This window comes from Ammodytes marinus, assembly GCF_949987685.1.
Source record: "Ammodytes marinus genome assembly, chromosome: 22".
In the NCBI taxonomy this organism is placed as follows: Eukaryota; Metazoa; Chordata; class Actinopteri; order Uranoscopiformes; family Ammodytidae; genus Ammodytes; species Ammodytes marinus.
Genome location: NC_137226.1, coordinates 6,814,673 through 6,827,666, shown reverse-complemented (window position 1 = coordinate 6,827,666; position 12,994 = coordinate 6,814,673). Strand labels below are relative to the sequence as shown.

At 39.5% G+C, this 12,994-nt stretch overlaps 1 protein-coding gene across 1 annotated transcript in view; it reads right to left on the bottom strand.

Moving 5' to 3' along the window:
* The window catches only part of syt1a (synaptotagmin Ia), an 82,005-nt gene that overhangs the window by 8,908 nt on the left and 60,103 nt on the right, over positions 1-12,994 (bottom strand). The window contains exons 6-8 of the mRNA XM_080051030.1: positions 10,287-10,454; positions 8,250-8,417; positions 5,120-5,237 (exon numbers count right to left, since the gene is read on the bottom strand). Coding sequence (XP_079907156.1) covers positions 5,120-5,237; positions 8,250-8,417; positions 10,287-10,454 — 454 coding nt within the window. The remainder of the gene's footprint in view (positions 1-5,119; positions 5,238-8,249; positions 8,418-10,286; positions 10,455-12,994) is intronic.

The following is a 12,994-nucleotide window of genomic DNA, read 5'->3' as shown; positions in this document are numbered from 1 at the left end:
TAGATATCATCATGAAAATGTACAATTTGGAACTTTAATTTATACTTCTATGAAAGAAGACATGTAATGGCAACAAAATAGCCAAGAATCTCAATATTTACCAATTACACCACACATGTGTTGAAAGAGTTGTTGATGACTTTGCCTGTTGATGCAATTACTATGTTTTGTAACTCATTGTCATGTCTTAAGACTCTTTTGTAGAACTGTATGGTCTAACTGCCTACCAGAGTTTAATTTTCTTTGAAATCTGATTGCCTGAAACTTAACACAATCAGTGGATTTGTTTTCCAACTATACCCTCCTTTGAAAGCAGACAGAGAGGAGTAACTTGTCTGCAATGAGGCTGGGATTATTTTGAGACGACAGCTAAAGAGCACGGTGCTCGGTGCATCACCACAATAAGTGGCGACAATCCCGAGTAGCACAAAAAGTAAACTCCACCATTTGAGCGTTTTACAAAATATACTTCAAAGGACGTTTTTTTTAAAGAGACACAGACTGGAGGTTTGATTTGGAGGGAAGTTTCACGAGGAGCCATTGCCTATCAAAATAATTATTTCTGATTATACATTGGTTAATGATAATACCCCCGTCTTCTTCTGCGAGCCATAATTAAGCATGTAAAACAGGATGACAATAGAGCACAAGGCTGATCTTAGGCCACAATTACGTGTCCTCCTTCCCGTCAGCTTTTGGCTGAGCGTTCTCTGTGTGGATGGAGGCTAATTGTTGCTATTACGGACCTGCCCATTATTTCATCCATCTGCTACACTTTTTTAAGACTGTTTACAGAGAAAAAGAGTCATCACATAAATCAAAAGTTAAACTGCAAAATTTCGAGTATATTCTGGTACCCTATCGGTTTCCCTTTTAACCTGTACTTTTTAAATATTTTTATTAAAAAATAAAATGTGCACTGGTTTATGTTGTCCTTTAAATGCAATTTCTAATGTCTAATCTGGATGTTTCTTGATGCTGCTGTGAAGCACTTTGAATGGCCTTGTGTCTGAATTGTGCTATATATAAATAAACTTGCCTTGCCTTGGCCTTGCCTTGTGTGTAATTAGAAACATGCGCTGTGCCATTACTGTATGCTAATAATTCACCCTGGAACCCACAGGCCAGTGCACACACAGATATAAAACATGGCCCAATTAAATGTGACATACCGTATGTGGTGTCAAAAGTGTCTGGCTTCCCTTCTAGTGCCCGTCAGACAAAAAGAAAACCTGGCCTTCAATAGTGAACCCATTCACACCAGATTGTCAAACTGGCTGGTCTCCTGACAGCTCAAAATGTTCACAATGAACCCAAATGCAAATGGTCACAGGTGCGAGATAATGCCACTATGCCAGCAGTAGCATAAAATGGTGTTAAGGGAGTTTTTTTGTTATTTTTTGCCAAATGGCCGTTTACGCTGGTCTGATGGATGAAAGGCTCAGTCCTGAGCCTTTAATGTGTGCCGTGTGTGTTACTGTACTGCAGGATGTTTAGGCTTATATGGAGAGACCTGGGCTGCCAGGCGGAAAAGCGAGTGGACCCAGGTGTATGGTAATTGCAGTCGCAAAAAGAGACGTGGCGGGAGGAAAGTGCACACCGGGGAATTTAAAATGAAACCAGTGAAGAAAAGAGAGGCAGGTGAGAGGGGCTTATTATTATGTGATTTTGCATTTGTATGTGTGTGTTTGGGGGGGGTTTGTGTGTGTGTGAGCCTAATGCTTTTTTTTTTCAAATACATCAATACATTTTTGCATCATTTACCAAATTGCTTTACGAACCTATATGTGTAACTTAGCAATCTACCATCTTACCATGGGCGTTGTAGTGTGTGTGTGTGTGTGAAAATGGGGTCTGATAAACTCCTATCTCCTGGATCGTAGCACTACAATATAGATAGTTACAGAGACACCAACTTGTCATCCACATGTGTCACCCAAACTTTTTTTGAAACTCAACAAAGCAATAAACAAGCTTTGGCTTAAGCGCCGACTCTTTCATGCATCATCGAAAACTCAACACACCGGGCGCAGGTGTCTGGTAATTGCTCTCGAAAAGAGTTGTGGCGGGGCATGGAGGTTGTGAAGCCCTTTTTGGGGCCAGAGAAAAGTGGGCAAAATGAAACGGCAATTTTTGCAAGGTGAGTGTACAGGTCAATAAGTGTTAAGCAGAAACATCACTCTAGCTCCAAAGTGTATTCTGCTTCATTTCACGTGATTTGATGATTGGTTGGTTCGGTAAAGTGGGTCGTGGCAGTAGACACACAGTCACATTGTGGCTGCGTATTAATACCCAGATGTTCTGCTATTTAGTAAGGTAGAAAAAAAGATTTAGGATGTCCTGATTCTTGTGGTCGATTTAGTATGCTTAAAAATTCCCCGGATGTCTACCAGATCCGGCAGAGATTTTTAGTGGTGAAAACAGCATCCAGTCTGGGCGATTCTGACCCACAATCCAGTGCATACCAGAAGTGACATCCCATTGACGGAGTCTCCGTATGAAAACATCCGGGGATGCGACAGATATAAAAGCAAAAGGCAAGATCAAGGTGCAATGTTATGATGAAATGAATAAGTAAAAGTATGTCCCATGTGTATGCCTGTTGCATCCTAACTAGATTATTTTTTAAGGTCAGATGTTGTATGTAGAATAGAGAAAAGAAAGAGTATGCGATTTGGAAGACAGGGTGTGTGTTTTTTTTTTGCATTTCGAATTTAGATGCATCCTCTCTTTGAATCTGTCGCTGAAGCTCTAAATCAGCTCTGTAATGGGGTTGTCATTCTGAAGACAACTGCTTCTGACGGACGACCAAAGATTTAATCACATTTCAATCACGACTTGCGAATTTATTGTGAAACGGATCAACATCTCAGCCTTTAAGTCTGGAACTAAGATTTATACTCACTGATTTAGTCCTTAAAATGTCAAAAAATTGAGGACCGCTCCGGTGGCATAGTGGGTAGAGCGTCCATGATGTCTACAGTGCCTTGCAAAAGTATTCATACCCCTTGGAATTTTCCACATTTTGTCACATTAAAACCACACACATACATTTATTTTACTGGGATTTCAAGTGATAGACCAACACAAAGTGGTGCATCATTGTGAAGTGGACTGAAAATGAAATATGGTTTTATTTTTTTAGATCTACTATGGAATGGTTTAAATCAAAGCATAGTCATGTGTTAGAATGGTCCAGTCAAAGTCCAGACCTCAATACAATTGAGAATCTCTGGAAAGACTTGAACATTGCTGTTCACAGACGCTCTCCATCCAATCTGATGCTAAATCTGAAGCTCAAGCTATTTTTTTAAAGAAGAATGGGCAAAAATGTCAGTCTGTAGATGGGCAAAACTGGTAGAGACATACCCAAATAGATTTGCAGCTGTAATTGCAGCGATAGGTGGTTCTACAAAGCATTGACTCAGGGGGCTGAATACTTTTGCACGCCACACTTTTCAGTTTTTTATTTATAAAAAAAATTTAAAACCACGTTTCATTTTCATTCCACTTCACAATTATGCGCCACTGTGTGTTGGTCTATCACATAAAATCCCAATAAAATAAATGTAGCCATGTGGTTATAACGTGACTAAATGACGAAAATGTCAAGGGGTATGAATACTTTTGCAAGGCACTGTATGTCGCATTGGTCGCACGTCCGAATCCAACCCATGGACCTTTACTGCATGTCATCCCCCTCTCTCTCCCATTTCCCCTCTATCTCTATGAATCTTCAACTAGCAATAAAAAGCTCAAAACACCTAAAAATATTACAAAAACCTGCAAGATATTCAATTCATAGTGTTACTAAATCAATAAGAAGGCTGTGGATGCTTTTCTACCCACAAAAAAAAAGTTCTTGGGAGTCACTAACATTGTGACATGATAACACTTTCAGTATTCTTAAGTTTCCAAAATCCAATCCAAAAAATAGACTGTAGTAAATATGCCTTTGGGTGCTTGTCTTATAATTGTAAAGGGATTAAAAGTATGTTGGGCTGTAATGTGCACACAGCTGGCTCTGATATGCACCTTTGCACACGTTTCTCTCTTTCCCCCAAAGGAAATACAAAAAAGCTGGAAAAATACCATGGCTTTATTCGCACTTCATACTGTAGTATAACATTAAACTTTCTCGGAGGAAAAATAAGAATAAGATCCTAACTGTGAAGCCATGTTTAATGAACCATGATCGATATAAACACATACACATGGGTGCCTGTTGTTGTGTGCGGATTTCCACCCCTTTTTTTCTGCCCTATACAATTGGCACATTCGGTTACCATGACATCAGACCCCCTATTCAGACCGGACTGTATTGTGATAAATGTCATCTATTGATCTAAATCCCACATGGGCGTATTGTTTGGAGCCACACAGCAGCAAGAATGTTTCATCCTTATACTTCTTTGGTTCAGTGTTTCCAGCATCGTTTGTTGGTATATTTCATATTGGCGTCATTAGTGTTCGCCCCAATCATTAGTGGTTGCATGATTTTATTAAGGCCATAGCTATGACAAGGTTTTAGGGCCTTGTAAGAATTTTACAAGAAAATGTTTGTGATATTATGAGAAAAAAGTTGCAAATTTAGGCTCTGTGTTAGGCTATTTTAGAGAAGAAATATTAGCATAAATCTTTTCCCCTGCGTTGAAATGAGGAAATTGGAGCATCTTAGACTATGTTTCTAGTACAAAAAGTTGTGTTATTTTTTCTTGTAATATAAGTGATATTTCAACTTTTCTTCTTGGAAAATTATTTTTTCTTCTCGTATGTTCTTTTTTTCTCTCAACGTGGCCCTTACTTTACTGTGTAGTACATAGCAGAGCAGTTTCTTCCGGATTTGACTTTCTGAACAAAGCCGCGGTCAAAACATTTTTAGAGTGAAATTTTTGCAAAAGTTTTCCTTCTTTGACAAACAAATGTAATCAAAACAGGTGATGTGTTTGGAAGGTTGTCGAAAAAAAAAGGAAATAGCATATTGTTGGAGGAGAGGCAAAGGCAGAGTATGCACATATAATTACAGACAAAGGGCCTGTCACAGTCACAGGGAAAAGAGTCAGTGGGCTCTCACACGCACACGCGCACAAACACACACACACGTTACAATTCTCCTCACCTGACAAGCCACCCACGTCCATTTTCTTCAGGTTTTTGGCTTCCAGGATCACCACGGTCAGCTTGCCAGCGGTGGGGACATAGCGCAGAGAGAAGCAGATGTCACCCAGCTTCTCTTGCTGTTGGACAAGGCAAAAGACATTTCCAGAAGGTGAGAAACAGTTTTAACAGCAAACTCCTGAATCCAATTTCACTGCATTATGTGCCACACAGCAGATGGGAGGGCAGCTCATAAATTCCTCTCCAAAGCACATTAGAAATTGTTCAGTCATCCAAATCTGAAGCCTTTTTAACAGGCCGGACATTTATTTGGTTCTGGTCTTTGTACACACAGTAGGGATAGATTTATTGATGAAAGCTGCAGTGTGTCTGTATGAAAGGCGATACAGACACACTAGGCTGTAGAGCTGTTTACAGTAATTACCATTTCCATTATGGATATCAGGGTGCATATATACATAAAAATTACTTACGTGGTAGAAAGCACGCTGTAATTGCTTTAAGTGTACACATTTTAGGCAACGTGGTTTGAACAATATGCACAAAAAAGATCGGCATAGATGATTTAGTGGTCAGTGTAAGACAAAATAATTTCAGTTTGAATGTGATTTTCTAGTATTTATTCTAGTTTGGAGTGGCATATGCAGATCACAATAAATAAAAAAAATTAATGTGAATGGAGACATTTTTTCAATAAAAAAAAAATACATACATTAAAACCAAAAACAAAAGCTCTTACTGGGTGCCCGGAAATAGACAAAGTATACTATACATCAAATGCACCGATTCATATCAACCTACATCTCTGATTCATAGTGTCATAGTAGTATCCAATCATCGCAGTGCAACTCCTCACTTGTTGACCTTTCTCCTCCTTCCATGGATTTGGTCTCTTGTCATGGTTTTGAATGCTTTCTAATATTGACTCCCACTTCTGTTTGTCAGTCATCCAAAAGTACCAAGTGCTATCACTTCACTGGTTCACACAAATCACCGTCACAACACACGGCCTCATTACCATACACTGAACAAAGAGCCATTCATATTTCTTTCATCATATCCCTTATCAACACAAGCAGCAGACACCGTCGATAAGTAGCGCTCGGGTCAAACCTGCTTTTACGTGAGGCCATTTTGAAACAGAGAATAATATTAATAATCTGTGGCAAAGCAGATGTGAATGTAGACCTTTGTTTTATTTCAGTAGTCTTTCATAAAGTTCCAATATTTTTATATTAATATTTTTCTCATCTACAGTAAGTGTGTTGCAGCTGCAAGTGGTTGCAATGTTGTTTTGTACACACTTTTAAGCCCCCCCTCACCTATCCATTTAATTTACCATTCAGTGCCCATGACACAGTTGCAATACAAAACCCAATGATTGACTAGTCTCACATTAACAACGAGGGCCTGGTTTTTAATCAACACCAATACACGCTCCCCTGGAGGCCAGCGAGACAAGGAGCGACGGTTAATTATGCCCGTCACACGCAATGAGCGGGCTCTTAAATGTTTTCTATGAACTGTAAAAGGCCAACTGCTGCCTTTTCGACTTAAAGGGCTTTTCTTTTTGTTCCTGCTACTTCATACTTGACCTTAAAAGTAAGGAGGGAGGACTGTATTACCTGTGTGTAGGTGAAGAGTTTTTAATCTCAGATTTCATTCTAGCCGCTGCCGTCACACTGAGCTCCCTGTTGAAAGGTGTATACCTAGAAGAGCGTCTCTTTCTTTGTGCTTTTGGCCTTTGCAGACCGTTCTGTGCTTCATATACAGTGTACTGTATATCTAAAACCAGTGGCTTGCAACCTTCTTTTTTGTTTTACACCCACTTAAAACCATTTTTCCTCCTCATACAGTTTCATTTGAATATTTCCTGAAGAGGTAAAAGTATCAAGTACTTCTAATTATCGTGGTGTGTGCAGGTTTTCTGTTCTTTTCTTCTAACTTGTAGACTTGCTGAGCTGCCAAGACATTCTCCATCCAAACCGTTTCACCTTTGGCAGGTGTAATTGGTAAAAGATGTTGACAGATGCATCGACGTATAATCACCTCATGTGCATTCCAAATAACTGCTCGGTGCCCCTTTGCGATGAGAGCATTCAAGTAATAAATGTAATAATGAAACATTTCAATGCTTTTCATCGGTTGGAATAAGAGAAAACTAACAATTTTCCATAGTGTGCCTCTGCAGCTGCTCTCGGCTTCCGAGTGTGAACCCTGCTATGCAACGCTCCGCTGTCTCAAGGCCTTGCATCAAATTGTCAGGTGCAGCTGTGTGAGCAAAAACGCTATAAGGGAAGTACAGTGATGCCCTTCAACTCAACCGACACCACCAGCCATTCCACACTGGTTATGATTAACCTTTAAATCAAACTGACGTAATGCAAAAGAATTGAGCTTCCCCCTCGCAAACATGTGCTGTATGCTGTGACATTTACCATGAAAATTGAATCTCCTGAACTGTTGCCTTGGAAAGTCACACTATTAATTGAAGGAGAAAGTGTGGACATCTGATCACGTGACATTTTGAGGTGAGATGGATTCATCAGCCTCAGCGCCACATTTGTAGTTCGAGCGCAAACGGCTTGCTGAACAAAGCAACACGTTCATTGCGATATCACCTATACAAGAACCACTAAGATATATCCTTATCATTGGAACAGCAGCTACCAGATGTTCAAATTTAGAGCCTTTTCACAAAGACAGGTGTCAAAACAATGATTTCAAACGTACTTATTTCTCATTTTCCGGAGGGAGTGAGTTAACTTTTGTCATGTGTGCCTGTCTGTACTGTGAAAACCTGATGAGTGACATCAACTCAAACTGTTTGAGGAAACTGATTGCATAAAAACCATTTCAGTTTATTAACTTAAACAACAAACAAACAAGTTACTCAAGTGTTTATTGTTAAGCTAACTTGGTGAATAGTACTTATTCCATTCACTTCATTAAACAAACACAAAACATATTGTAAACTCATATGAAGCATTTATCCAAACTTTTTTTTTTAAAACGTGTTGATTGAACTAATCTAAACAAAGTTAGACTTACTTTTTCAATAATTAATATAAAATATTGGATTCTAGTAATGACAACTTAAAGCTGCCTTCACAGGTTATCACAGGTCTTACCTCCTCCTTCTCAGCGCTCATCAGATCCCTCCACTCCTCCGTTACGTGGCTGAAGTCCACCTTGTTCATTGGCACCTTGATGTCGCCGATGGCATCGTGTTTGGAGAAGCGGTCGAAATCGTACACCGTCATTATCAGTGTCTTTCCACCCAGCTCTACGTAGGGGACCTAAAAAAGGATTAAAAAATATGTATACTGTCTTATTACAAGGGGGCACAGGCATTCACACTGTTTCATACACAAAGGATGTGCTAAGATAGCTCACTCGGTGTAACCATTATTTTTTTTTTTTTACAATAAAGACAGTTTGACATTAATGTTATATCTGTGTTGGCGGAATTTATTTTACCATCTGCTCTTTTTTATTCAAAGGCTACGCCAGTGTCAGTTTTTTCTCGACAGGACAGGAAATAAACACAATTGTACTGAGGCCGAACAGTTGACAGGACTGGTATTAAAGATGCTATCTACAGTATATATTGGTATTAAACTTGAGGTCTTCCAAAGGTATGTTCAAAGTTTGAATAAATAAGTTAGCCACTTTAGGCAAACTTAAGACTTGGAGCTCTTGATTTTACAATGTTATATTGAAAACTCAGTATGTCGTTAAAGATTGAAACAAGTCTTAAACATTTGGCATGAAGACATCAACGGCAGATGTGAATAAAGATTGCCCAAACATTAGCTAGTTAGCTTGCTGTCAGAAGCTGAAGTGATAACATATTTTTAATTGAACATGATATTATCATTAGGAGCTTTAAATCACAAAATAAAAATAAGTCCTCTTTTTCATCTTAAAATATCATCTTTACTATCCACTAAGTCTAGTCTTATATATTTATATAATGTGAAGCGTATGATGTCATGCGTTTGTTGACTTTGTAAGACAGGCATTGATCCAACTCCAAGTAGATTCAATCAAGCCATGGTTTGCCCTGCAATATTGTTGCATAGGACTTTATTAGAATAAAAGGTGTTTCAAAAGTGTTCTTGTGTATATATACACTCAGAATAGGTCAAACTTTTATTACTTTTTAATTTAATATAGTCAGTCCTAGACTTCCATCGAAAAGTTACCGATGTTCCTGAAGTTAATTATGTGCCAGGCAGTGTCCAACAACACTGCCTGGCACATAATTTGACTCGACGTAATTGAAAATGAGGGTCACCCCTCAATTGGTCTCTCGAGGATAAATAAAAGTTAAATTAAATTAAATGAAAATGTGTCCACTGTATGTGTTTAAGGTGTAGGTGTACGGTTATTTTGTGGGTGATTCGGTTTCCAAATCAATCACTACTCTTCCAGCCTGACAGAAGGGGTTATCAGGTCTACGACTTAGGATGGGTTGAAAGACATCTTAGCAGGGGAGTCCATCAGTACTGGTGGTCCTTGTTTGCCATACCATTTGGGACAAAACCTTCACAAATTGAATGGAATTTGCTTGTTACCAGAAAGAAAGAAAAAATGGCAAAGGAAATATAAGACTCCCTGGCTTTCCCTTGACACTATCTCATAAAATCATCTTTTTCTTGACAGAGCTTATTTTTTATCCACAGATTTGAAATTGAGCGTTACAGCAAAGTCGCAAATATAAACTTTGTATTAAGATGGATATCACATCACATTACGGTAAACTTGCACAGAACACCTGTGTGCCCTTCACTGTGTGCGAATTACAAAACTTTTCCCCAATGCTGAGCAACAGTCATGCATCCGTTATGGCCGAGTGCAAGGCCAGGGCCTGGCGGTGCATCTGCCTGTGTTAATCCCAATCACACTGAGCCTCAGTGTGTGTATGTTGGTGTAACCGTGTTTGTGAGTGTGTGTGTGTCTGTGTGGGTGTAACTGCATGTGTGTGCATACAATATTCTGTCACAAGCTTGTTAATGTGCCAGCTGGTTGCTGTCACCACACCTTCCCAGCATGCAAATCAAATTGTCAGTGGAACCAAAAGATCTCAAGGGACAAACAAAGTCACTTGAAATGTCCACCCTTTGTTTTTGAACCTTCAGTGGACTCTGGTGAGGTGTTTGTACCTTGAAGGTGAACTGCTCATTGAAGACAGGGTTGAGAGTCTTCCTATGAACTTTGGTTTCAAACTTCTTCTTCTTGTCTGGCAGTAGGTAGACCTTTACGTACGGGTCGGATGTGCCCCCCATGTCCATGGCAGGAAGCTCTGCCGCCTGGATTATCCCCACCATGAGCTACAAAGTAGAAGACAAAGGGTAAAAAAGTAAGTGACAGCTCATCGGAAGGTCCATGAAACCCAATTATCATAACTCGCAAACTTCCTCCCACCAACATCCTTGCTGAGAAACCCTTTCTCGGTATAAGAAATGTAATTAAAATCATTTGGTCTGAAACCTCTAGGACCTTTAAGTCACATGTCTAGTCTTCACACTTGCAATCATTCCTCCATAATGGTGGCTTAAGGATGATTAAGTGTCATTTTTTATTTCTGGGGTATGGATGGTGGCAATATTAGAAGGTTATGCCGGTAGTGCTTGAAATGACCATAAAGGTCAGAGGATGTGTCAGAGTAGGAACAAGAGGGTCTTTTTTTCTCTTCGCATAAGGCCGATAATTGATAACCACAATAGGGGGGCCTGGGACACTGATTGACCTGCCAGTCACACACTCTACTACTCAAAGGCTCTCTCTGGAGGCCCCGGCTAGTCACTCAATCAACTTCCTATCAGGCAGCCATCAAGCAGCAATCTGGAGGCCGACCAGGGCACTCAGCCATGGAAACCTTCAGCTGTCGGGAGGGGTTGCATCCGTTTTAACTGAGTTGTTGTTGTTGTGCAACCAGTCAAAGAGTGGTAAATGAAATAGTAGTAAAAACAATGACCTCCAGAAGGTAAATGACCACCACTAGGAAGGAAAGCAATTTTATATTAAGAGAGAAAAGCATTGGTGTATCTGTTCTGTTTATTTTTATCTTAGAGCAATGGTATCATTTAGAAAATGCTCCAGAAATTGGCATTAGCAGAGCTGCTCTGAACATTTTTACTTTGTGGGTTAAGATAAAGGGCCACGTTTTTTTTTTTGGCCAAACAGATCTGCATTGGATGGTGGTGAGATTCAAGCTGGAAAAGTTCTTTATTAAACGATGGGGTATTGAAAAGAACATTCAACATTTTGTAAATGTACCACAGACACATGTGGACACTGTAGCCACACACAGACACACACAGACACACACAGACACAATCATCACACATGACGGTAGTAAGCACAAGACTAAAACATAATGTGAAGTATGGAGGATCCTCGATAAATTAAATGCTCCCCAGGTTATGCACAACATTTCCCATAAACTACCTTGAAAACAAACTGCCAGCACTGAAATGAGATTCTGTTATGATTCCAATGGACCGATTTGACATAAATACACAGTAACCTCAATTTGACATCGGCATGTCCCAAGTTGTCAGCATCACTCACTGTAAAAATGTGTACCTGTATCTCAGAAGGTAAATCAAAAGACGAACAACTACTCTAGCTGTTTTTTTTTGTTTTTTTTTACCCAAACCTAAATATAACCATGTTTTGCCCTGCAGTGCGGTGAAGTGACACTCTGATTTTTGAGTGTAGCAAGTCATCCTTGCATGCTGTCTCTCTGATTTCAACCCATCCATCAGCGCAGTCTGTGGCAGACACAGCATGTCACACCCCACTCTTAACTGGGAAAGGCACCGGTGCTTTAAGAAGAGAGAGATAAGAGTGGGACGTGGTTGGAAATGTTATGTATTTTTTTCTGCTTCAGCTAATTGTATCTTTACTCAGGTCGTTGACGTTCAAAATCACATCTTAAAACTCAAGATAAGATTTTCATTATGTATATTGACAGTAAAACACCTTTGCTCAAAATCAAACCAAGCAGAGAGCACTGTTGAAAGTATTTCCCGTAGTCTCCAATTGTAAGTCTATGATCTTTTCCTAAATTCACTTATTTCGACCCAAATTTGTAAAGATAAAGAAAAAGAGTTGAAAGGAACCCCCTTCAATAACAATAACCGAGTAACTTTGTTTCACAAGGTAATTTTCCATCTGCTATCACTTCATTTTATTTCCTCTTTGAATTTCTTGTGTATAATTTTCAAATTACTGCCAGAGGTGCAACTACCGATTATTCTAGGTGTTGGGTTAAAGCCCGTAACATTATTAATATCACAAGGTTTAAGTCAAAATGTGGAAAACTATCTACTAGAAGAATGTGGTTAGGATGGATAAAGGGGAGAGGAAGAAAGAGCATGTTCATACAATCAGGTGACATTAAATCTCCAATATTGTGGTTTCCTATCAAAGCTATTGACCTCTTTATATGATAAAGTACAGTCTATGATATGGACCTAATGCAGTGATGGGACACATTAGCCAACAGAGTTGAAAAATGGTCAGCAATTTAAAAAAATTATTCACATAAGCTACTATTTTGGCACTGATCACTTTAAGCACCTACAGTACATATTGACCATTACACCTTTGAGAGTCAAAAAACCCTAGTGAGGCTGTGTGTTTGCACATCTGTGTGGGTGGTACTGTTTAACTTGGGACTCTGGCAGAGGGCTGCTGGTATTAACCCCTCTCTGTTTGTGTGTGTGTTACTCTTCGATGCTCACTGGACTGAAGAGAAACACACACACACACACAACCAGAATGGCTACAGGATGGTGATTCAGCCCTTGGCAGCTTATCTAGGGAGAGCTTTGTCCAAATGCATCATGGCTCCGCTGTGGCC